The following is a 25,341-nucleotide window of genomic DNA, read 5'->3' on the forward strand; positions in this document are numbered from 1 at the left end:
AAGCCGGAGAATTTGGTTCAGGGATTATCCATGATCCAGGGTCTGTAGCCGGAAATTGGCGAAAGTCGCACCCCTGATTGCTTTCACATTGCGATAAACAAGACGAAGGGTGTACTCCGTACATGACGGGCAATTGATGGCATTGATCCCACATCGGCGTGGTTTTCACGACCACCTCGCAGGAAGGATCATCACATAGATAAATTGCTGAGTAAAGCCAATCTAGATGAAGCTCCCCATTGACAAGGGTTGTGGGTAAAAGTGCCGACAAATCAGGTCCCGAGACTATTTTAGAAACAGGGTCAGCACTAGTCGGTACTAGTCACTGATTAGCAATATCACGACGGATTACTATTGAACAAGAAGGGCTACCAAGATGAAAAGCATTAGGTAAGTCATGCGCGAGAGGATTGGAGAGACGGATGAGTAGCAATGGAAGAGAGAAATGGATGAACGGATGGATGGATGGATGGCTGTAGAAGGAATAACATTACATTAGGTAAACAATAATTGATGGCGAGGCGGAATTGCGGCCAGCTCACCGCCTTAACGGTGAGAAATATTCTGCCGGACTTATGCAACAGGTTTTGCGGCGCGCAAGAAGAGCGTTGGCATTGAAGGTTGTTCACCACGTCTCTCTAGCCTTGAGGAGGAGATCTTACTTCGGATTCGGGCATTATAATGCTCCACCATGTCTCTAACTCTGCTAAGGGGTCGAGTGTCGCAAAGCGTGGCTGAAGTCCACATACTCAAGCGCAATCGTTCCACCAACTCGATCTGCGGAAATGTTTCTCGCTTTCGTTCCTTACACCAACGCCAGCGCAATCGGTCAGTCAGATATTTCAGCGAACTGAAGGTGTGGCACATTGAAAGTTATCATAGTCGTAACCATTCTGACCCGCGTTAGAGTCCTCCTACCCAAGACCTCCTGAGATCTCCCACGTCTATCGAGGACATCCGCCTGAAGTCGGAGTTTGAGGAAAATAAGGACATCCGGGAATATTTGCGAAAATGGCAGGAAAGCCATCCGAACGTCTTGGATCCGGTCCGGGGTCCGGGGACAACGAATACATTGGATGCGTCCGCACCTTGGATTGGAAATATGCTGAACGACCACCGGGAAGCGTTTGATGCGGGAAGTGATGCTCTGCGAGAGACCGACGAGGATGTTTCGGACTTTGAAAACCTTGCCAACGAAGGAGAGGGAATGCACGAGTTTCTCGAGCCGGGCGATCTAGTGGCTCTCTCCTCGTATGTTGCCCACCTCTTGCTGTTTTGAACTTACTGACGATGGCCGCTCAAAGTGTTGAAGGTATCCTGAGCCTCGCCATCTACGTCCGATCTGTTTCTAAGCAACAGCAGTTCTACACTGAACGAGGAAAATGGCGTATCGCCTTTGCGAAAGATCTTGATTTTGTGGTGAAGGGGTTTGCCCCTCGTGATCTGGTGGCCCCTTTGCTTCCTCATTTCCCAGATGCTGTCGCACAGCTCAGTATGGAAATGCAATCGGCTATAGAAGGAGGGGTTCCGCGACCGACTGGAGCACCTCTCTTACAGATGATTAATGAATTTCATGAACAGGTTCATGAATTCTACCAAGCAAATGCCTACCGACTGGATCATCTTCATGAGATAGTGGCGGATGAGGAGAAGAAGCTGGAATTTAATTTGGAAGACTTGACGTGCAAGGCACTTGGTATAACGCAGGATCAGCTTGATGATAGGATTTTGTTTGCGGTACACCGCGCCGTTCGTCGAAATTCGTTTCTTATTGAGAATGATCGGAGCTCTATCTTCACCAATCACTACTTCGTTCAACCTAGGCGAATCGCTACTGTACTTGACACAGTCATTACATGGGTGCATGAGCACCAAGAGTATCTCATCCGCGCTGTCACAGGAAATGATGTTCCCAATTTGAAAGATCATCCCATGCAGCAATTCATCCAGAAAGCCCAACGTCTCATAAGGCTCAGCAGAAAAGTCCGGTCCCCAACAATACTGTCTTGCGTCGGCCCAACAGCGCAGCGGTATCAGCCTGGGCAAGACGGAAAGCCCTTGGTTTACCGTGAGGTTCTGACGGAACAATTCAGCTACAATGACCGTATGATCATTGAATATCTCCAACTCTGGTGCATCCCCCCTAGACGGATGACATCTGGGATTCTTCGCTCGGCTGGATCACATATTATGCGCGCCACAGGAATGTATACATCTCTGGACACAAATGCAGGATCGGCTGCTTTATTTCTACAAGAGCTAGGAGTTATAGCCCCGTGGGAGAACTTGCGTCTACTGGATCAAAATTTAGCCCTTCCAGGCCATGGTATCTCCGGCCACTCCGACAGGATGTGGGCGGATGTACAGCAGGCTTGCGAGAAATTGAACTCCGAGGGGATTACAGATAAAATGGAGGGTATACGGACGGACTTTGGCGATTTGCCAGTTTACTGTGTGGACGACCCCGGTGCGCAGGAGATTGATGATGGTGTCTCCTTGGAGCGCATACCCGGATCAGACGACACTTTCTGGATCCGTATCCATGTCGCTAATCCTTCTGCATTCGTAAACCCTGACGAACTAATCATGGAATATGCGGCCTCCCGTGTTCAGACTCTCTATGCCCCGGAACGTACATATCCTATGCTCCCGAGTACATTAACTCAAGAACACTTCAGCTTGGCCCCTGGCCGTCCAACTTTGACATTTAGTGCAAAAATGAATTTACAGGGTGAGATTTTGGATACGAATGTTGTCAATGGCATAGTCAGAAATGTCATTTACATCACGCATGATAAGCTACGCGGTTTGTTTGAGCCAGAATCACAGGAACCTCTGGAGCCGTTGACGGTAGGAGGGAAGTTCTTCAGCGAGCCCACGCGCAATAATTTACGAGAAACTTTGTCTTCAGAGGATGAGGAGAGTTTTCACACCTTGAGAAAGTTAATGCTTGCCTTCCGTGAGCACAGACGCAGAAACGGCGCAATGGAGTGGCCGTCGCCGATGGATACACCTGTTTCGATGACTGCAGGCAACGCATCATTGAAACCATATAATATGCAAGTAACGGAAGGACGTTATATATTGGGAGATCCCATTATTCAACTCCGTCCGCGGAACGTTGATCCGCACGAAGTACCCGACCTAACGAAACGCAATCTCATCTCTACCCTGATGAATTTAGCATGCCACATTTCCGGAAAGTGGTGCGCCGACCGCAACATCCCGGTCGTGTTCGATGGAACCTTCTACCATCCTGAATACCCGAAGCTCACTAGCAGCAATATGTCGGAGTACGGAGGGAAGACATGGCTACAGCTGGCGGCTCCAAAGGGTGTTTCTTCTTCAAGCCCCTCTCATCATGCCCCTCTGGGCCTTGATACCTATGTGAAGTCCACGAGTCCTCTGCGACGATATACCGATGTCATGGCTCATTATCAGATCGAGGCTGCATTGTGCTTTGAGCACGAGCATGGTCGTCGCTTTGACGCTACCACCGACGGTTCTGTCCTCCCATTCTCTCGCGAGGATGTTGACAATTACATCTCACAATCGCGCTGGAAGCGTAGCCGTCTGAGGGATGTTGACGTGGCATCGAAGCAATTCTGGGCGTGCATGCTCCTATTCCGAGCGTTCTATTTCGGTGAATGTCGATTACCTGAGACTTTTGCCTGCTTGGTCCACAAGCCGTACAATGCCACTGCCATGGTGGGATCACAATTCGCGCAAGGCCACGCAGGGGTCATTACGTCCTTAGGAGTTCGGTGTCAGATTGTCACGCCCCCTGATATATCTAATGTGGACATTCTTAGCGTTGTTGAAGCTAAGATCACCGCCGTCGACCTATCCCGCATGCTTGTTATTATGGAAACCACACGCCTGATCAAGCCATTTGAGCGAGTAGGGGAGTGGCGGTGATGTCTGTAAAGTAGGTGGCATGTATCGGAAGGCATCCTGGGGTTATGAAAGCGCCCATATAGATATATTGTATTATACATCTTTGTATTATATACCATGCCATATCCAGTCTTTAAAGATGGAAAGTAAATAAAGAATACTAATGATAAACACATCCCATGCACAATTTCCCGGTTCTGGTGCATTTAGTCCGGTCCATTCAAACCGTCTATGCGTCGTCTACTGTTGACCACGTCAGTGTAGTGAGATCTCCGTAAAAGAAAACTCAAAAATAAAAAGAATAAAAATAAAAACACTTGACCTTTAAGGTAGTCAACAATCAGCAGCATCTTCCTTAATACTGGCTCCAGGAACACAGGGCTAGATATGTGCAGATCAACCAATGAACATACCGGCAAGAGGGTCTTTCACCGCCTATTGAGGTAATAGCCATACCTGTTCAGGCCAGAATGGGTTATCATAGTAATATCTATCTATTCAGGAAATTCATATTTGGGCGGAGGGGTGATTTTCGGTCTCCTTTGCTTAGTATACTATGGCCATCCACAAAGGTGCTAGATGGTTCGGTCGCATCAGGTAGCGCAGACATGCTTGATGACATTTCTTTTCGGTTATCAGACCAAGAGCAATCGACCATGAATAGGATGTACAGCGCCTTAATCAGGGCACCTATGGGAGACTATCTCTCGTCCGAAATTGCAATAGGCTCTGCTAACTACAACTACACAACCATCGTCTCCGACTATACACACGCAAATATTCCTGTTGAGCTGTTGATGATAGCAGGTTATGAAACAATCTGTGATGGGGACAGAGACTGGGTCCGTCAACGCTGGAAGCTGGATATATCAACTATATAGCTTAATATGAGTTGGGTTGGCTTAGGGTGATGTGATGGAAGACTGGAACTGGGGATAACCTCTTAAAATCCCTTCTCCACCAAAACCCTAGACTCTGATGATATATGCCAACCCAAATGTTGCAAATTCCATTCTGCAAGCCACGCATCTGAAAGTGCTTTCCAGTTATTGTCTGAGTTTGGGTACCACCCACAATTAGAATAGCCTAAGGCAAAGAGAAACTAGGGTCGTCCATCATACCTTTAGCATCCCTCTGTCTCGACCCACGCCAAAGCTCTTCCATAAGGATCCCTGAGGGTGTCTGGATGTTCAATCCATACTCCTGCAGAGATACAGTCTTCGCAAGGCTGCCTTTCACTACTTCTTACCACCTCCTCTTCTATAGGGTGATCGCAGATGGTCGGTGGCTCAGTCTTCCGGGCTTGAGGGCAAAGCAGAGGACGACGGGGTGCATCGCGTACTCGATGGCGACATAGGTATTTCACAACGGGAACCGGGACGAGACACATGATGATATAGGATACTTTCTCAATGATCCATTAGTCTAAAGGGGGGGGGGGTGTGTCAATAGGTTTAAAGATGAGCTCTTATCTGCGCGCGAAGCCTTGATGGCACCACAATGAGGGGCAAGAACCTGATGTAACACAGGGTCGTTTACTTAGATCACGATCACACTGGTCATTCATCCCGAAGATCTGGGCCTCGGAATGTTACATGTGGCTGTGATATCCTTACTATGGGGATAGTGATATATCTATCTACTGCCGGCCACTGTTTCATAATTCTCAGGGTACATTCGGTACTACGATATGCGGTTCAACGGGGTTGTTCAGAGGGAAGCTCTTGATTTGTCCGTACTGTAGTCGTACTACTCGAGACTATGAAGGGCTAGGCAACTTGAATGATACGTGGGCTGCGGCGCCTTGTTACCTGTTCAATTTGTGACACTTCTACGTGTGATGTGAGCCCAAGCATAGCGTATTGGGAGATTTGATTAAGAGGTCCCTCATAAATACCTGCTAATTAACTATGCTGCGGCGTCTGGTATCAGGATCCTGTGGCCCTCACCCACACATCAACAATTCTCGGCCTTTCACTTCCTTTCTGGTCTCTGGTAGATGTCAATATCCTTGGACTTTTTGGTAGTAGTGTGTATGATTAAGTATTCCATTTGAACATTTCTTCTAGTCTCGAGGCGTCTCGTAGTATTGATAGGTCTTCTATTAGACTGGAGGATACGTTTGTTATAATAACGCCGGCACCTCGTAGGACAGCTTGCTGATCCCCTTCTGCCTAGCAATCTTTCGTATAGTGATAAACCCTGTCAAGCCCGTATGTTCTACGTGCGTTCCACCACAGGGGTTCGCATCGATATCCCCTATTAGCGCAATCCGCGCCTGACCGTTCTTTCCCAGCTGCAGTCCTTCCACCATATTGAGGTCAGCTTGTTGAATACGGTCTTCATCCCACCACTCAGTAGTCACAGGAAGTTTCATGTTTACCAATTCATTGACCTTATCTTCGATAACAGACTTATGCTCATTGTACAGCAGGCCCTCAAACTCCATACAGGCTTGTCCCGGTGCATGATTCGCCTTGACTTTTTTCTTTTCCCCAAGTACAGAAGAAAGAAGTCGCATGGCCAGTCCGATGATATGCCCAGCGGTATGAAGCCGGGAATGATAGTCTCGTTTTGCGTAGTCAATGCTCTGCGAAACTAGCTGGCCATGCGTAAAACTAGGCTGATCCGTAAATTCTCCCAAATGAAGAACAGTACCATTGAGGGTTTTCCGAACAAGCATGACTTTGAAAGCAGAGCCTTGTTTTGTGCCTGCGAGTGTGATTACGCCGGTGTCGCTGGGCTGACCACCGCCCTGTGGGTAAAACACCGTTTGGCGTGTGATGAGGGCGAAGGATTTTGCATCCAGAGTTTTGGCAAGACTTCTCTCGTTTTCTGCTAGCTGCGATATCGGCTGACAAGAGAGGATTGTGGTTGTCAACTCTCGTAGGGAGGCATCATTCAGATAGACGAGTTCGGTGTGGTGGTCCTAGTTAAACTAAGTCAGTAGGTAAATTCTACGATCGAGTGTTCAACAATAGCTTGTACCATTGTACGAAAATGTCAGTTCGAAGGCAGAGAGAAAAGGGAGAGAAATTTGTGGTCCTCTTCCCCCCTCTCCTCGTATTTAATATGTTCCTTTATCTAAACCTGGCCTAGACCGAGGTTTACGATGTCGTCGCGCCCGCGAACCTTATTAGGAAGGTGGATCGACTCCACTTGATAGATGAACTACTTCCTGAGACATATCCTATAGTCAAACTTCGAAATACGAGCATACTGATGCTTGCGGATCCGGACAAGTTCGAAAACATCACACATCAGAGCAACATCTGCAGGAGCTCGCTCGGCTGATCATTCTGCCTGAATGTTCCAATGCCACGTATTCACCATAGTATGGTGAGCTATTGTCATGTCTACTATCATATCTGAGTCATACCGGGTAAATAAACCCGCAGTGTTTTGTTTTTGGTCAGATCTCCTGCGACTTAAGTTCCTACGGTGACCTCTTGAAGAATGGCGGGAAGAAGTTCAATGAGTATAGGATTCTATATATAGAAGAGTGCTCCTCCCAATGACATTCAAGCAAGGACACAGTCTTGTTCTTCCTTGCTTGCAAAGAAGCCCCGCTGCTTCTCACGTAGGGTAAAGATATCCACGCGACTAAACGATTGACGAGTACTATTACTGGTTGATCGCAGCAGCAACCAGACCAATGATCCTCATTTTCTGTCATGTCGGGGACCTGAAACTCCACCTGTAGACACCAGACCTCTACTTCCCCAGGATTACTTTCCTTCCAAGGATGGCCCAGGCAACCAACCCCAATTTCAACCCTAGCCGAACCGCAACCACATTGGACGAGATCAAAGGGAAACTCAGAAGGCTGACCACGCCTGTTAAGGCGGCCCGTCGACTTTATCATGGACACCTTGTGTAATTTGCGGGGGCTTGTAGTGACGCAAACTGGATCTATCCATACGGGTTGTGTCCAGCAGACCTAACGGTGGAACCCGATGAGCCTTATGGCAGATGCGGTGGTCCGGTCCTAGCTGGAATAATATGCCCCGTTTTCGATGGACAGACACACTAAGAAACCTGCGCATCACAACTCGTCCATGACCAGGATAGTGCTCGGTATGGCGAACCCTGGTATTCGTGCGAACTAGGTCTGTCGTCATTCATGAAGCGCCAGAGTAGGCCCTGAGCGAGAACTCCCTTGCCAAATGCCTGCTAGGTACAGGTCCGCAAAGTTGTGCTTCGCTGTGTACTCGGCCATCTCCGATGCAAGGCCGGAGAGCGCAATCCAGTAGGGTAGGTAAGGCGACAAGGGGAGAATTTGCTGATCGTAACATACCACCATTCATACATGCGGTCTAGAATAGAAAGGTCGAAAGAAGCAGGTTGAGCATCTTATCTGAGTTACCAACTCCACCGTCAGAGTATACGGTATTCGGGGTAGTACATTCTGAGGACTCCTCTAGGTCATCGTATCCCGCCGCAACAGCCTCGTTATATAGTACCATAAAATACGAAATCCCGAATGGGCCTTTACAACAATATCAGTCAACACAATTGTACACGGATAACCCCGGGAAACACCATAAAAACGGGACAAGTCGGTACCAAACCATGGTCAAGGCTCCCCAAAAGGTTGGAGTCCGTGGAGGAAGTTGGCCTCTCTAATGGCCTTTCGCCGAGCTTCGCTCGCGCTCTTTGTGCTCTCGGAGCGCTTTTCAAGGTTCTCGGCAGCCTCGGCCAGGAGATGGTCGGTCGCTTGGTCACCGCGGTTGTATGGAGCAGGAGTAATATCAGTAGCATGGTGGTGAACAGGGAGGGTTGCGGCACGAGCAGCCATTTTCTTCTCATAACGCTTGCGTTGCCTCTTGTTCAAGGCTAGAAGAGGTACCTTCGACTAGGACAAACACCCACTATGGCATTCCCAATAAATCTGATGCACCGAGAAGTATATCGCACGTTGAGCTAGGTATCGCTCTTGCATTGTCCAGCCTCTTTCATTCCAAACTGCACAGTCCACATCCAACTCCCAATTTGCACCAATTCGGTCTGTGGCCTCTAGAATAATTTCATCCTCCAGCCGGCATCTCGCTTCTCCCGGTCGACAATAAGGCATTGAGATTTGGGAATCCGTCTGCTGGTATTGAAGAAAGCGGTCTGTACACGTCTTTACTGACGTTGCTGCGATCACTGTATATGCGTTTTTGTAAACATCATTCATCTGTGCACCTTGTTCTTCCCAGTCCTCTTTCAAATTTTGGATAATATACAGCGAATCAATCAACCTAGAAGAAGCGGATCCTCAATCATCTGGCCAGAATGATGGCATCCTGAAAGTTTCGTGGCATACTAGTGCCGTTGTTAGAACTCCACAACCGGGCAGGAGGAAAGGAACTACCTCTCGAGCGAAATACTCTGAAGCCCCTCATATATATCTTCCTTTTTTGTCTTCAGTATATCGGCACCCTGACCGCAATAATGACTGAGCGCCGCGTATCTTCCTATCTCACCATTTGTTATGACTATTTTTGGCTCTGTAGTGTCTGATAATCCTAGTTCTAACACCCTTGTAGAAATAGGTGCCACTGTATCGGAACTGCATATACCATGGTGATTTGATACAGTTTGAGATCCATCCTTCAATCCTCGCGCGATGTATGAGTCCGATATGCGATCGATACTTGGCGCCTGGTGCCTGAGCCGCAAGACTTGCGCTGATGTGGACCCTACACAACACATCCATTTTGTGAATATAAAAGTGACGCCAGGTGAGCTTATGTGCTAGACATTATCACAACATACCAGCAGCAGCATAGAGCTCAAATCTCAGTGGCACTGGTTCCGCAAACCCGACCCTCACGCTAAACTTCAGCATACTGCCCATTATCTTCCTCGGGTAGATCCCAATGAGATAGGATTCGGCTAAAAACTGAGCCGGACCAATTTCTAGTAGGATCAGCTCGCCAGATTGAACTTCTCGCCGTTTCATGGTAATCCGGTCGCCGAGTGCCTTGTAGAGTAAACATCCCGTGGTTGCCGGGGAGCTATGTAGGGTCTGTTTTGCGTAAGGGACTGAGATATAATCGTCCTCAAGATTTGCAAAGACAACGTCGTGGAATAGCTGCCTACAAGGGGTACAAAGCTCTGAACTCATCCTGTTCGTGGGCTAATATGTTCCAGGAAGCCGGTTTCTGAATTGAATTGAATTATGAAGGTGATCTGGCAGAGTAAGCAGTAGTTCAGTGGGTCATGGAGTCGACGAGAGATTCTCAGTCCTGCATTACTCGGCCGCTACTCATTGGATGGTTGGGGCACAGCTAATATGTTATCACATATCTAACTTCCAAAGATATGTGCATCCTGACTAACAACACTCCGTGCTCAGAAAACCTATATGTACGGCAGCTTCTGGCCCATATTACCACCCATCTTTACATCCACCAAGGTATCATGTATCTTATACAGAAGTCGGGTATATTTAGCCATCCAGTGCCTCCCCACCTCATCTAGAAGACTCGCAAAGTCCAGAACAAGGCGCCGCGCATGACGAGCACCCGTGAAATATGTCTTCCCACAGAGAATAATCGGTCCACCGCAACGAATAAAGTTCACAGTAGGATTATCTGTTCGAAGTTGTGCCGCTCCATCTTGCGGCAAATCAGTGAGACCCTCCTCACCAACAGCTTTCCAGTCAATATCTGTTTTAGCAAGATCAAACCCATTACTATCCTGCACATCCTTCACCACGGGGCTAACCAATGTATATAATGCAAGTACAAGCGCGGAGTGAAATAAACAGCGTACAGGCTGGAATCCCGTACCATCCATCGGCTTCCAGTGGGAAAGCGTATGAAAGATTTGAGCCGCGTGTAGGCATGCTCGTCGTGCGGCGGGCGTCTGTGCCCATAGTCTAATAGCATTTCGCGCGGTCTGCATGGCTTCGGGGCCTTCACGACCCGCAGCTCGTTCCAGGAGACGTATGTCAGCCGTCAGCAGTAGGCAAAGGTTATGCCAGATGACAACGCAGTTTGGATTGGAGTTCCGAAGGATGGTATCATAAAGTTGAATGAACTGTACGACTAGCTGGGTTGTCATGGCGGCGCGTCGATCAAGGGTATAGATCTGCCAAGGTACGTATCGGTGTTTATCTTCTTGGACCAGGTCAGAATCGACAATTAGCCGATGATAATTTGCTGTAAGCCGGACGAGGATGGCAGATATTAGCCCGTACAGGCATGAGATATGCACTTGACATGGGAGATCTGGTAAGCAGATCTCGTTGCAAGACAGTCTCATCATGGGAGCAGCAAGACTGGAACCTTGATCGACGAGCTGTATCCAGTCGTGGGCGGATCGAGCACTGTAGAGATCAAAATCACAGGGAAGAGCGAGCTTCAGCGTGTTTGTTGAGATAATAGGACTCATAGAGAAGATTCCAGACAACGAGCAGTCGTATAGTATCAAGCCAATGATTAAACTAGGACCAAATTAAGAACACTCTACAGCATGAAAAGACGACACCTGAGGACCCACTTTTTCATTGATTCTACTCGACTCCACGAGCTCCATCTCCGATGGTCTTTAGGGACACTAGAGAAAAGAGCGTCTGATATTTGTGCAATATCGGAGCTGAAGAGACCGAGGTTTTGAGCTGCCTATATCCGCATCAGCCTTATATACTGAGCTACAGAAGTGAAACGAAAGGTATACCATACCGTAAGGGTGTATCTATAGAGCATCTCTGATTTGGTCGGACAGATATTCCCCTATGATGAGAACTTAAGTCGGGTCATACACAGCGGATTGGATGTAGGAGATTGAAACAAACCTCTGTCACAACGACAAGAAATAACATATGATGCGCCAAAATCAGTTCACTTAGGGCTGCTGCAGGATTTGAAATCTCGGGAGTTGTCGATATAATACGTTTATAAACTTCATCTAAGAGCGCCTAAGGAATATCGGATTCAGCTCGGTTGCGTGCTAACGGTAGCAAGGGGCAGGGCCAGCACGTACAGGGTATATATGGCAAATAAACCGCACCGCTTCCTCAGTTTTAACGAAGGCTAAACCAATCATGCAGATTGTAAATAGCAAAAGCGCCTGTACGGCCCGCGGATTAAATGTGGGTACATGTAATATCGGATAGGTCGGTTGATACTTGTCAAGATAGAGATATAGCCCTTGTTCAAAGATGTCATTGGAATTTGCACAAAAATAGTGTTGATCACAGGTGTCGCGCAGTTGGCCATCGCTCTTGGAGCAATTACACTCATTTCTCACTAGATCCCGCTTTATACTTAGAAGTTGCATCTTGACATCATGCGTTAAACATATCTCAGTGTTACTAGTAAGTCGAATGTCATTTGAAGACTCTCCCCATGTCTCGAGGTCCGGACTCGAAAATATGTTGTTCGATGAGCTAGAGACAATCTTGTGCCAGAGTTGAGTCTCAGCAGTAGGTCGTTGCGATGTTGACCATAGGTTCTGAACATTTGCCACCTTGTGGGATAAATGGGAAGGATAAGAGTCCAAACCGGCGTTACTAGAAGAACTGGTAGTCAACCTACCAGAGGTTCCATTTTCAGGCCAAGATACGGCTAGTCCATCATGCAGCAGAGTTGGTGTTTGACCACCTGGTAGAGTTAATACCATATCAAGGAAGTCAGTATTAGAATCAAACTCATTAAGCATGATCGGGCTGCTACTGTATTCCGTTCCTCTCGTAGCTGTCAGGTGGACCTGCCCGGTGGAGGCTGGGACATGCAGAGGTCCTATTCCATAAGAACGGAAGTCATCTCTTTGCTCCGCCTGCATATATAGGGAAGGAGATCCCCTAGCAGTCGAAAGAAGTACCATATCTGCGGGATCTCCACTGAATGATGTTGTTTGGGGCCTCGCAGTCATATCGTGCTTGTCATTGTCGAACGGACGCTCCGACGGCGACCCGGCCAGCAGACCTGAACGCGGCACGACAGGAATAGTATTCCTTCCAGTCTGCAGTACCACCAGAACATTGGTAAGTTAACAAGTTCAAGACTGGATAAATCATCGTAATCACCATACGTGGTCCGTGGCATAACGCCTGAATTGCGCACTTGTATTGTTGATGAGCGGTTCGGTCAATTCACGGCGTGGCGTTCTCTTTCCCATTCGGCGGGTGATGCTCTCAGTTGCGGGAGGAAATGCAGCTTCAGTATGACCTCGCTGGTGACGCAGTAAGACATCTCTATTCATAACCGTTAGCTGGTAGACCACAAGAATAGCATTCACGTGCCAAATCTTGAGGTGCCTTCACCTCCGCGAAAATGGTTTGGAGCAGATCTGACATTGGAAAGGTCGCTCTCCCGTATCTAGATATGGAATTATTTATCTCCTTTTAGCCCCTGCTCTGGTAGTCTAGATTTTGGCGATCTATTGCAGAAACAAACAAGGTCTTACGGGACAACCGGTGTCGATTTAAATGTTCTTTTTTGGAGAAAGTTTTATTGCATTGCGGGCAGGATATTCGAGTCATGTTCGCACGAGATAGAATTACAGCAACCTGTCCTCTTTAAGGATATTCAAAAATAGGGAAAGATTATGCCTATGTAGAGATTCGCTCTAGATGCAAATCGGCTATCACGGATCGATTTCCGGATAAGAATGAATAACTTTAGTCTGCGTTTTCACTCCAGTTAACTATGTTAACTAGTTAAAGCTCCACACGACCGATGGTATTATCTAACTCACGACTTTACGTTCAATGCCATATGGAAGCCTAAATATAGAAAGAATGTTTGTGTATTCTCTGACAGACAATGACGGATATTGAGGAGTATGTGAGCGCTGAAGGTCACTATTGATGATTATCAGGTAAGCCGAGGATCTCGGATGGCAATTTAATACATAAATAGCCCAATGAAGTGCCGAATGTTGCATGATCGGGAGAGGGTGCCGGACTCGGGCCGATGAGAATGTCGGACGGATTCCACATTAAATCCTTCAATGAGAATGTTCTATTTTCAAAGTAGTATTCTTCTTACTTCTTCTTACCCCCACCGTGATTAACCGTCACTGAGCGCCTATCGATAATTAACTGTGCCGAGTTCCCGCGGATCGTCAAATTGGGATTACGCTATTGACAATGGCAAAGGCCGCGCATTATGGTGTAATAAATTCCCCTTCTCTGAGTAGACTATGGGTACTCCCACATTTATATATCTATAATAGTTGTTAGGAAACGAACCTGGAAAAATGGTAGGTTCTAGAGGAATTCTAACATAAACGTAATAGTTAAATACAGCGAAAACCTGGAGACCCTTGATATATGCCTGCCACTCTTCAGGAGCTGCTCTTCATTTATCTCACCTAATTAACGAGCGACCAAAGGAGAGATAAGACGTCACAATTAATCGCCTTTAGTCCTTCGACTTGGCATTTCAAGATCACGGCGTATGCATCCACAAGTAGATCGAGAATAGTAATCCGTATAAACATTGATGAAAAGGTAAATCTGTGGCCACTTTGACAACTAGAGTGCTTTGCCTACATAATTAAACCTTTGCGATCAATTCCTCCTCTTGAGAAAGAGGAATGCCTCGGCTTCTGCATGTCATTCCTGCTCAATAGCTTTCAGCACGAGATTTGGGTGCGTATGTCTCGTACATGGCCGAAAGATCGGGCCAGAACACCGAGGAGTGGCTCTGAAGCTGTGAAGCGGTGGCGTTTGTCGAATTGAATCTTAGCCATCATTCAATAGCTCTGCAAATCCCCACATACAATGTGGCTCTCAAGCGGCTATGTACATAAGTTATGCATATGTGACTAATGTCTCACTAGGCTAGGCCTGACTTAATCCACTTACGATCAGACTAACTTGTGTGATAAGCATTGATCGGAAGATGTAAGGCTGAGTCCAAATCACTGTATGACCAAGATGAAAAAGCGCCAGTCGTCGTCTTCCTTTGAGCAAGAAGGCTCGTTGGACAATCGTCCGCGTAAGAGAGTGAGTAAGGCATGCGACCGATGTAGGTTAAAGAAATCCAAGGTGAGCATGATCGAGATTTTAAGGCCCTCGAGGTTACAATGCGCTGACTTTCACAGTGCGACGGGGAAAGCCCCTGTGGTCGCTGTACGTTGGACAAGACCAGTTGCAATTATGGGGAGAGAAAAACTGCCCGTGAAAAAGTGTACCCTAGTGGGTGAGCTTACTCTTCACATCTGAGCCTGTCATCTTTTACGCTATATGTTGCCAGTCGCTAATGAAACTTCGTTTGATGCAGATACGTCGAGATGCTCGAAGAACAGCAAGGCTGGCTCATTTACGCGCTTCAGAAATTATATCGTCACACAAGTCAAGGTGAAGGATGGCCAGGCCAACCTTTAACATGCGAAGAGGATGGGCAACCACTAACCCACGACTTGCTGTACCATCTCGGAGCACTTAATAAGCCAAAATATGAGGAGCTTGAAGAAGTGGTCGACATGAGGGAGAAGGCGAAATGCATGACAAGCAGCACTTTAATAAAAACTAAGCCGGAGATTGCGCAACCAGAGCCTTTTTCACCTGCCACTTCAGATACTTTTGCAGGGCAATATTCATCTGCACTGTCAGCTTCAACATTCTCTTCGCAGCAAGGCCCAGACTTGAGTAACGATTTGCAAATAACCGAGCTACCGTCCGGCATATTTGCGCCCTGGACAACCCTGGAAGACCGGGCGGATACTTCATGCGATCATTTGCAGCAATGGCCATATAGTTCGGGTACATCCAATAATACGGACCTCACGTTGGGTTTCGATTACTTGGCCATACCATTTGACGACCCGTTTGCCTCGCTGATCCCTAGACTTTAGGGGTAGTGATCCCCTGAATATATGCACCATTTATTATGCTGAGAACTGACAGAATCAACGCTCCGCGTGCTGAGTGACGATAGACTAGGGTCGACATGAATCATGACATCATTACGCATCTCCTTACTTCCAAAGCTCTTCTGTGACTCCTGTTATCTTTCGGTTTTCTTTAGCTCTTGTTTATTTAGGTCGGATGGCCGTACTACGGTATCTTGCCCATATGGTCTTGTATGTACAGTACTCTGATGTAAGCTTCTATAGCAAAATAGCAAGACGTCAAGAGATCACTCCGGATTCATTTGGCCAAAAGTTTATTGGATTTTGCAGGATAATGCGACGTTCAGAGTCAGAGTTGCGTGACTCCAATTATTCCCCCTAGTTATATCTAATACGAAGTTCTTGCCCGCGATTTCTTCGCACGATGCATATATAAAAGTCAAAATCCCACTTCATATATAATATGAGGTAGGCGGTAAAATGAATTAAATGCTGACTTCTTACGGCGAGCACTGCCGAGCTGGAAGGCCGATAGTGATGATTTAGAACAGATATGCCGAACAATAGGTTAATGAGCCGCGGCAGAGCCCCAAACTACGGGGTGGCTTTTATGATCACTCCATATATACAAAGTAAACAGTGCATTAGCACGACGTGAGTGGCCCCGCATAGGTATGCATCATTGCCATGTGGCTCCAATGTGGCTCCCACGATCCAATGTGGCAGATCGGCTCGACCGGGATCTGTGCCATATCCATACCCGAGAGATATGAACTGGTCTAATGGCTGCTGTGGAGCTGTCAGCGATAGTGAAACAGCTTCTAGAATACTACAACATGGAACTACAAACTGAATGGGGGTTGATCCGCAAATCAAATGGCGATCCTTGAGTGGGAGCAGTGCCCCTGGATTCGCCGAAGTGGATCTGCGTTTTATTCCCTCAAGTCTTACGAACTTCTATTTCCCATGTCCCTGACCTTCTATTCTCTCTTTGTCCGGAAACTCGGCTCCTTTCGCCGCATCTAATCGCGGATAGCAGGCCTGGAGTATGTGGGAACATAGTAAGCATGTCTTACTGGTGGGACAGGGCGAGGTGGTGACAGATACCCTTCTGCACGCAATTCCCACTACTCGATGTCTTGCCCAGAATCCCCTTAGAATTATACATATACGCACCCTCTCCAACTTTAGTTTCTTAACTTTCTCTTTGGAAAACGGGGATCTATATATTTCAGTGCGGTTATTTCGTTGATAATATTTCTCATCCTGGACCGCTTGGATGAACCAGCCTACCTCGTTTTACTGTTGCCGTCCCCAACAAACCTCCATATATGATGGAATTTCATCTCCAAGATGAAGCTCCCCCAGCTTCAGCGGCCCCGACAGTATACGGAGATCACTCTGGCGAAGAATTTGAAGAATCAGAGGAGAAACCAACCCTTGCTGTCCCAGAGATCAACGTCCGCGAAGCCCACAGTGCCGAAACCCTCGCTGTCCACGAAGATCCTTACACTGCTTCTCTCCCCGTCAAGGATGCGGAGTGGAGCATGACAGATCAAGTTAAGCGGAATAAGGAGCGCTCGGAAGCGGCTGGCTATAAAAAGCGTGAGCTGGGTGTAACATGGCAGAACCTCACGGTCGAAGTGCTTGCCGCAGAGGCAGCAGTGAAGGAAAACCAGTTGACACAATACAACATCATTCAGCTGATTCAAGAATTCCGCCGAAAGCCACCGCTTAAATCGATCTTACAGGACAGCCATGGATGCGTTAAACCGGGCGAAATGTTGCTTGTCCTGGGCCGGCCGGGGTCGGGATGCACCACGCTTCTTAAGTTGCTCGCCAACCGGCGTCAGGGATACCATGCTGTCCATGGTGAGGTATCTTTTGGAAACATGAATGCGCAGGAAGCAGCCCAGTATCGGGGTCAGATTGTCATGAATACCGAGGAGGAGCTTTTCTATCCTCGTCTAACTGTTGGTCAGACAATGGACTTTGCCACTAAACTCAAGGTTCCAGCCCATCTTCCAGCTGAAGCCAAATCAGTGGACGAATATGTAGCCGAAACCAAGCAATTTCTATTAGAGTCAATGAAAATTGCCCATACAGTTGATACAAAGGTTGGCAATGAGTTTGTCCGCGGTGTCTCCGGTGGTGAAAGAAAACGAGTGTCCATTATCGAATGCATGGCTACCAATGGCTCTATATTTACTTGGGATAATAGCACCCGTGGGCTTGATGCGAGCACCGCCCTGGAATGGGCTAAGGCCCTTAGAGCTATGACCAACGTGATGGGGCTTACTACCATCGTGACCCTTTATCAGGCAGGGAACGGAATTTACAATCTTTTCGATAAAGTCCTTGTGTTGGACGAAGGAAAGCAGATTTACTATGGCCCGACCGCTGCTGCTAAGCCCTTTATGGAGGAATTGGGGTTTGTCTATTCCGACGGTGCCAATGTTGGTATGTATCTGATCTTGATGCTGTCGATCAGCCAGAATATTCAGAATGCTCATTTAAACCCACAGGTGACTATCTGACCGGTGTGACTGTCCCTACGGAGAGAAAGATTCAATCCGGATATGAAAACCGGTTCCCCAAAAACGCCGATGCCATTTTGGCAGAATATCGAAAATCCTCATTATATCAGCATATGATTCAGGAATACGACTATCCTCGCACTGACGCTGCTCGCCGGCGCACAGAAGACTTCAAGGAGTCGGTGGCCTGGGAAAGGGCAACGCGCCTCCCCAAGAATAGCGCGCTCACCATTGGATTCTGGGATCAACTCATTGCCTGTACCATCCGCCAATATCAAATTTTGTGGGGCGAGAAATCCACCTTCTTGATTAAACAGGTCCTGTCGATTATAATGGCTCTTATTGCTGGGTCTTGTTTCTACAACTCCCCCGACACAACCGCCGGTTTGTTCACCAAGGGAGGTGCCGTCTTCTTCTCGCTCTTGTATAACTGCATCGTTGCCATGTCTGAAGTCACCGAATCATTCAAAGGTCGTCCTGTGTTAATCAAGCACAAGTCATTTGCAATGTACCACCCAGCTGCCTTCTGCCTCGCGCAGATTACCGCAGACCTACCTGTCCTGCTGGTTCAATGCTCACTGTTTGCCATCGTGATATACTGGATGACCGGGCTGAAACATACTGCGGCCGCCTTTTTTACTTTCTGGGCCATTCTCTTCACTACTACTCTGTGCATCACTGCCTTGTTCAGATGTATAGGCGCTGGCTTCAGCACTTTCGAAGCGGCGTCGAAGATTTCAGGAACTGCCGTCAAGGGTATTGTCATGTATGCCGGTTACATGATTCCCAAAGGGGACATCAAGAACTGGTTCCTGGAACTGTACTATACAAATCCTTTTGCGTACGCGTTTCAAGCAGCCTTGTCCAATGAATTCCACGGTCAAACTATTCCCTGTGTTGGAAACAACCTTGTCCCTAACGGGCCGGGCTATGAAAATGTCAGTGCTGCGAACAAGGCCTGTACAGGTGTTGGTGGTGCCCTTCCCGGGGCGGATTATGTGACAGGTGACCAATATCTTTTGTCCCTCCACTATAAGCATTCACAAATGTGGCGAAACTACGGTATCCTCTGGGCATGGTGGGGTTTCTTTGCCGTGGTGACCATTGTCTGCACTTCTTTCTGGGACGCTGGAGCTGGGTCCGGAGCATCTCTCCTTATACCTCGGGAGAAGCTCAAGGCCCACCGCGCCCATTTGGATGCAGAAGAACAAAAGGAAAGGGATCCTGCACGTGAAAAAGGGTCCGGAGATGCGCTGACCTCTGTCGATGAAGGGAACCTCACCCAAAATACCTCTATATTTACCTGGAAAAACCTTACCTACACGGTTGATACCCCAACTGGGGAGAGAGTTTTATTAGACAACATCCATGGGTGGGTCAAACCGGGCATGCTAGGCGCTCTAATGGGCTCTTCTGGGGCAGGAAAAACAACATTGCTTGATGTTCTTGCTCAGCGGAAAACCGAAGGTACAATTAAGGGTTCAATTATGGTTGACGGCCGTGAGCTGCCCGTGTCATTCCAACGGATGGCTGGATACTGCGAGCAATTGGATGTTCACGAACCATATGCAACAGTCCGAGAGGCATTGGAATTTTCTGCACTGCTGAGGCAATCCAGAGATACCCCTAGAGAAGAAAAGCTGAAGTATGTTGAAACAATTATTGACCTGCTTGAACTTCACGATCTGGCAGATACTTTGATTGGTACAGTTGGAAATGGCCTCAGTGTTGAACAGAGAAAGCGTGTCACCATCGGAGTGGAGCTTGTATCAAGGCCCAGTATCTTGATTTTCCTAGACGAACCAACCTCTGGTTTGGATGGGCAATCAGCCTATAACACAGTCAGATTCCTTCGGAAGCTTGCAGACGTCGGTCAAGCCGTCTTAGTCACAATTCATCAACCCTCTGCCCAGCTCTTTGCTCAGTTCGATACTCTGCTCCTTCTTGCAAGGGGCGGAAAGACAGTGTACTTCGGTGATATCGGTAATAATGGTGCGGCAATCAAGCATTACTTTGGCAAGTATGGTGCGCAATGTCCGATTGAGGCGAACCCTGCCGAATTCATGATTGATGTAGTGACTGGAGGTATTGAGGAGGTGAAAGACAAGGACTGGCATCAGGTTTGGCTTGATTCCCCTGAGCACGAACGGATGATGGTTGAACTCGATCGTTTGGTTGCCGACGCTGCTGCAAAGCCCCCTGGGACTCATGACGACGGCTATGAGTTCTCGATGCCTCTGTGGGAGCAAGTCAAGATCGTTACCCATCGTATGAATGTCGCTCTATTCCGGAACACCAATTACGTCAATAACAAGTTCTCGTTGCATATTATCTCGGCACTTCTCAACGGCTTCTCCTTCTGGCACACCGGTCCCAGTGTATCCGATTTGAACTTGAAGATGTTTACCATTTTCAACTTCGTGTTCGTTGCGCCAGGCGTTATCAATCAACTTCAGCCACTGTTTATACAGCGTCGTGATATCTACGATGCTCGTGAAAAGAAATCGAAGATGTATTCATGGGTTGCCTTCGTAACTGGCTTGATTGTCTCGGAATTCCCCTATCTCTGTGTCTGTGCTGTCCTCTATTTTGCCTGCTGGTATTACTGTGTGAGGCTTCCTCATGACTCAAACCGGTCGGGCGCTACCTTTTTCATCATGCTCATTTATGAGTTTATTTATACCGGCATTGGCCAGTTCATTGCAGCTTATGCGCCTAATCCTACCTTTGCCGCGCTTGTCAACCCTTTGATCATCAGCACTCTCACTCTCATGTGCGGTATCTTCGTGCCATTCACCCAACTGACCGTCTTCTGGAGATACTGGATGTACTATCTAAACCCCTTCAACTATGTCACCTCTGGAATGTTAGTATTCGGTATGTGGGGGGCCAAGGTGACGTGCAACGAAAATGAATTCGCGGTGTTTGACCCGGTCAAAGGCACTTGTGGCGAGTATCTTGCCGACTACTTGGCTGGCAGCGGCTGGAGGGCAAACCTGACCAACCCTGACGCGACCTCTGGATGCAAAGTCTGTGAGTACAGGACCGGTAGTGACTTCCTGACCAACCTCAACATCAACCATTACTATTACGGGTGGAGAGACGCGGGAATTTGCGTCATCTTCGCGATCAGTGGATACGCTTTGGTCTTTGCACTGATGAAACTGAGAACCAAGGCATCGAAGAGGGCGGAATAGAGGACGCTTGATTTCTGATCCTTTTAAATGTTGGTCTTCGTGGTTCATTTGTGCGCTGTTGTATTCTTTCACGCGGATTTCCATATCGAGAATTTATCATCCACAGTATGTCGCATTCTGACAACGCTACAGACCATTTCCTTGCTTCTGGAGCTTTGTTATAGATTGTATATAGACTATCCCTGATTCTTTGACTGTTTCATCATTCGTTCTCTGGTCACTCTTTGACCCCCAAAACGCTGTGTTGAGCCAACCTGAGTGCCATTTTACCTAATTTTTCAGCGATTAGACTAGAATGAATAGACTTCGGAAATAGACAAGAGATCTGAATATATTTGTTATCGAAATCCCTTCGATTGATAAATGAACTTATTAAAGCACTTATCTGAGCATAATCAGGGCAGCTGGAAAGGAAGGGCGCAGATGGGGCAGTAGAACATTGCTCATTTCCGTCCATGCGTGTCTTAGACAATCATTTCTCTTTAATTACACCACGGTTGTTGTTGTTGTTGTTGTTGTTGTTGTTGCTGTTGTTTTTAAATCGCCAGGGTTACTCGCTGTCAATAGATATTCTTCTATCTCTTTCCTCAGCTTGTTCAATCCCTACACTCCCCTTCACATCTTGCCATGATGAACAACCTCCCTCCAGAGATTATTTTGAAAATCTTAGATTACGCGGATTCCGAAAGGAGCTCACTGTTAAGGATCAACTCTCATTGGTTTCAGTGTGGAATTTCCGTTGTATGGCGAGATGTGCGGTGCGAACGCCTGGCTAAGATAGCGAAGAACCGTCAACAGATCTATGCCTCTGTGATCCGATCATTCTATGCCAACGGATATAAAGTGAACGCCTTCCGTCACCTCGCCTTTCCAAAACTGACCCAGCTTCAATTGATCTTCAGCTTTCAGTGGAGGTCTAGATTTGAGCCTCTAAAGATAGTAGAATCCAATCTCAAACCTCTCCTCCCCTCAGGACTTCACACGATTTCCCTTTCGGGCTACTTTGATCCAGACTTACTTGTTTACGTCCGTCTTCAGTGCCCCCAGCTACGAGGTTTGCAGATCAGCTGCCCGAATCCTCCGAGTCCTCATCTTACACCAGAATTCGTTCTCAAGTTCCTTCGGAGCAGCCCAACTCTCTCAGAAATAAGTCTCGGCATAATGATAACTGGTGACATTTTCGATCATCTAGCAGAGCGCGGGAATTTGCGCGAATTCTTTTGCACCAAGCAGATTGTTGATACATATATACTAGAGAAACTGAATACTTCATCGCCATTTCCCGTGCTGCGCAAGTTGAAAATAAGCGTCATGGAGGACGCCTTTCCGTCCCTTACGGATGCGGTACAATCAGTTAGGGAACTTGACTTGACTCTCGTACACGACGATGATACCAATGTGCAGGCGAACAATGTGTTGCGAGACGTTTTCAAATTGGCGGGACTACGCGAATTGATCTTAACTATACATTATAACCCTATGTGTTCTATAGTCATAGACAATGAGGAACTGATGTCTCTGAGAAGCCTGTCACATTTGGTCATGTTGAATATCAGTGCATCTTGGGGGTCTTTTCTCCGGGCACCCTGCTTCACGGACCGCGACTTTGCGCAACTGTTCACAAATCTTGCCCATCTGCAACACCTCCATCTCAACGTCTCTATGCCTAAGCGCACGACTGTCTCTCTTGTGGCCTTAGGGAAATGCTGCCCGTCCCTCCGAACACTACGACTCACAGATGCCCTTGATATGATGGTGCTCCAATCGGAGAAAGTGCCGTTGCTTCCGAAGCTTGAGAAGCTTACTATTGACACATTCACCAATAGTGAATCAAGGATCAGGTTCGTTCGGAAATACTCCCTTGCGTGCTCCCTCTTTGACTTTTCATGCCTCAGATCTCCGCATCAACACGCTTTTCAAATCCAAAGGTCCTTCCCAAAACTCAAACGGCTTGAGGCTATCATGATATTAGATAGCATGGACCCAAGGCTGGACTTCTCTGCACGTATCGTAGATATCTGGAAGAGTCTAAACTGACGAATTCAGAGAATGTTTCGGCCACTCCCCACAAACCGTTCCATGAAGGTGTCCGTCTACTACACCGAGGACGTTTCAAAAAGAGAACGGAAGACATACTGGGATCGCGGGGCGCTGCGCCGTGAAGCATACTGTTTCGATCCAGATAGCCAGGAATCAATTATTTTCCCCTCTACTCATATCTAGCGCTAGACAGGGATATCTTACTGAATAACTCCTGTCGTACTATCTATAGAATTAGAGAGGAGAGTGCGCACGCCTCATTAAGTGCTGATAAATCATCGCAGCACTGACTCAACCTGACCTCTCGATGTTTTTCACCCGAACACCCCCAAATCCCATGTCTCACCGATCTAACCTCTAATATTGCCAATCGTATGAATTTCCTTAGTAGCCAATCATAGATCCCATCTCCATCACGGTAGGCAGAGCAACAATCATTCCCCTCCCCCCTCAATCCAAACAGTCAGTCAATGATACGAACGCAAACTCCTAGTCTAAGACTCCACAACCCAGCATACCATGCAAAGCTCAGCTCCCCTCTACTGAGGGGTAATTGAGATCGGAACAATCAGCAAAGCGTATTGTTCCTACTTCCCCACCGATCGGCATATTGGCAGGGTGGTATCTCCAGCACGACCAATGCATTAGCACCTGTGCGCAGCCCTCACCGAGTAGGTTGGTGACTGGATACTTCGCATCTCAGCAACCAGAAGAGGATTGAGTTCTTGGCATCAGTTCAGGTGGGGAGGTGTATGAGGCTGGGAGTGTATTTCCGAGCGAGGATGTTCCCAATATAAAGAGATGGGCAGTAGGTCCGAAGTTCTGGGACAATTTTTTTTCTTAAACAGTAGTACTAGGCCTACTATTGATTGCTTTCCATCATTCCCGCCGAACAACACAACATGTCTGAGTCCAGGAAGGTAAGTGAGAGTTGTGGGGTGGGCATTTCTTTCCAGAATTGACATGAGTCTCATAGCAAACCCTGGTTCGCTTTACGCCTGAGGCCTTCAACCAGTATGACGATGAAGTCACTAAGTTGGTTAACTAAAGATCCATATGAAAAGAGACGGCTTGCTAAATTATCACTATAGGGTCATTAAAGAGGATACGGGAACCGATGAATTTATCGCACAGCCTAGCTACCCTCCAATTTATCATCCTCCGTAAGCTTTCAACTCCTTGTCTTGATGTACGATATAGGAAACCGAGGGCTAATTTGGGATTTCAAATTAGGCCATTGACTACGGAGGCTATTAACATGTTGAAGAGTTTCACTGGTGTCGAGGTGGTTATTCTCGACGATGAAGAGTGATCCCGTGCGCCTATCCTAGAGCTGTAGCATAGACTACCCTTGGAAATTCTGCTCATTATACAGCTCAAATTGATATCATGATCTATTTCAAAGTACATCAAACTACCTCAAGCCATAACGGCAAGATATCCTTAACAATATTTCCTCCTGTATGAGAGGTATCCTTTCATCATAGAGACCAACAATCAATGACTGGCTTCCGAGTGACTGGATAGGGGAAAACACCCACAGGCCCGCACCGCGATCTTGATCCACTTTCCACGCCTTGCCAATCAGAAGGTAGTGGGAAAGAGGCAGAGCCATGTGACGAACTGTCGATCGTAGCGACTGTCCTATGATGTCGTCTCTGACGTCCAAACTGCAGAAAACTTCTCCACTCAGTAGCTCGTGGGAAGTGGTGATTTGACAGGCATACAGTCAGATGGGGCCTTGATACCTACTAAAAAGGCCATTAGGGAATGTTGGTTTAGCCCCATCTATCGTCACTCCAAACCAGCAACTTTTCAATGAGCGCAGCCTAGTCGAGGGGTTTCCTGTGCCATAGCGACTGCTGGAAGTTCAACAT

The 25,341-nt window shown here is 47.4% G+C and overlaps 7 protein-coding genes across 7 annotated transcripts; 5 read left to right on the top strand and 2 right to left on the bottom strand.

Moving 5' to 3' along the window:
• Positions 1–464: 464 nt before the first annotated feature.
• BDW43DRAFT_259670 (exoribonuclease II) lies at positions 465–4,006 on the top strand. The gene is made up of 3 exons (XM_032040117.1): positions 465–856; positions 908–1,251; positions 1,305–4,006. Exons 1-3 carry the CDS (start codon positions 692–694, stop codon positions 3,916–3,918), a joined length of 3,123 nt encoding a protein of 1,040 aa, XP_031905582.1. The 5' UTR covers positions 465–691; the 3' UTR covers positions 3,919–4,006.
• A 2,016-nt stretch (positions 4,007–6,022) lies between these two features.
• Positions 6,023–7,251, bottom strand: BDW43DRAFT_296188 (Threonyl/alanyl tRNA synthetase; the record flags this gene model as incomplete). Its single annotated transcript, XM_032044169.1, has 2 exons — positions 6,023–6,826; positions 7,228–7,251. 2 exons carry the CDS (start codon positions 7,249–7,251, stop codon positions 6,023–6,025), a joined length of 828 nt encoding a protein of 275 aa, XP_031905583.1.
• Positions 7,252–10,127: 2,876 nt separating this feature from the next.
• BDW43DRAFT_68165 (uncharacterized protein) lies at positions 10,128–12,427 on the bottom strand. Its single transcript, XM_032050381.1, has 5 exons — positions 12,426–12,427; positions 11,684–12,038; positions 11,571–11,621; positions 11,389–11,510; positions 10,128–11,332 (listed from the first exon to the last, which is right to left on the bottom strand). The coding sequence occupies exons 2-5, from the start codon at positions 11,708–11,710 to the stop codon at positions 10,246–10,248; spliced, it is 1,287 nt and encodes a 428-aa protein (XP_031905584.1). The 5' UTR covers positions 11,711–12,038; positions 12,426–12,427; the 3' UTR covers positions 10,128–10,245.
• A 2,346-nt stretch (positions 12,428–14,773) lies between these two features.
• On the top strand, positions 14,774–15,693 carry BDW43DRAFT_296190 (uncharacterized protein; the record flags this gene model as incomplete). The annotated part of the gene is made up of 3 exons (XM_032044170.1): positions 14,774–14,842; positions 14,941–15,038; positions 15,120–15,693. 3 exons carry the CDS (start codon positions 14,774–14,776, stop codon positions 15,691–15,693), a joined length of 741 nt encoding a protein of 246 aa, XP_031905585.1.
• A 1,222-nt stretch (positions 15,694–16,915) lies between these two features.
• On the top strand, positions 16,916–21,424 carry BDW43DRAFT_319112 (ABC-2 type transporter-domain-containing protein; the record flags this gene model as incomplete). The annotated part of the gene is made up of 2 exons (XM_032048841.1): positions 16,916–18,150; positions 18,216–21,424. The coding sequence occupies exons 1-2, from the start codon at positions 17,022–17,024 to the stop codon at positions 21,422–21,424; spliced, it is 4,338 nt and encodes a 1,445-aa protein (XP_031905586.1). The 5' UTR covers positions 16,916–17,021.
• A 630-nt stretch (positions 21,425–22,054) lies between these two features.
• Positions 22,055–23,461, top strand: BDW43DRAFT_305657 (uncharacterized protein; the record flags this gene model as incomplete). Its single annotated transcript, XM_032045834.1, has 1 exon — positions 22,055–23,461. One exon carries the CDS (start codon positions 22,055–22,057, stop codon positions 23,459–23,461), a length of 1,407 nt encoding a protein of 468 aa, XP_031905587.1.
• A 905-nt stretch (positions 23,462–24,366) lies between these two features.
• On the top strand, positions 24,367–24,776 carry BDW43DRAFT_305658 (uncharacterized protein; the record flags this gene model as incomplete). Its single annotated transcript, XM_032045835.1, has 4 exons — positions 24,367–24,384; positions 24,441–24,499; positions 24,556–24,627; positions 24,698–24,776. The coding sequence occupies 4 exons, from the start codon at positions 24,367–24,369 to the stop codon at positions 24,774–24,776; spliced, it is 228 nt and encodes a 75-aa protein (XP_031905588.1).
• Between the last annotated feature and the right edge of the window lie 565 nt (positions 24,777–25,341).

The sequence above is a fragment of the Aspergillus alliaceus genome (genome assembly GCF_009176365.1).
Source record: "Aspergillus alliaceus strain CBS 536.65 unplaced genomic scaffold BDW43scaffold_2, whole genome shotgun sequence".
In the NCBI taxonomy this organism is placed as follows: domain Eukaryota; kingdom Fungi; phylum Ascomycota; class Eurotiomycetes; order Eurotiales; family Aspergillaceae; genus Aspergillus; species Aspergillus alliaceus.

Excerpts from the sequence above, each read along its gene's own strand:
- BDW43DRAFT_259670 (XM_032040117.1), top strand. The coding sequence starts at position 692 with ATGTCTCTAACTCTGCTAAGGGGTCGAGTGTCGCAAAGCGTGGCTGAA. Across the intron at positions 857-907 it reads GATATTTCAGCGAACTGAAG|AGTCCTCCTACCCAAGACCT; the intron begins GTGTGGCACATT and ends GACCCGCGTTAG. Across the intron at positions 1,252-1,304 it reads GATCTAGTGGCTCTCTCCTC|TGTTGAAGGTATCCTGAGCC; the intron begins GTATGTTGCCCA and ends GGCCGCTCAAAG.
- BDW43DRAFT_68165 (XM_032050381.1), bottom strand. The coding sequence starts at position 11,710 with ATGTTATTTCTTGTCGTTGTGACAGAG. Across the intron at positions 11,622-11,683 it reads TTCTTGTCGTTGTGACAGAG|GGGAATATCTGTCCGACCAA; the intron begins GTTTGTTTCAAT and ends TTCTCATCATAG. Across the intron at positions 11,511-11,570 it reads TCTATAGATACACCCTTACG|GCAGCTCAAAACCTCGGTCT; the intron begins GTATGGTATACC and ends ATGCGGATATAG.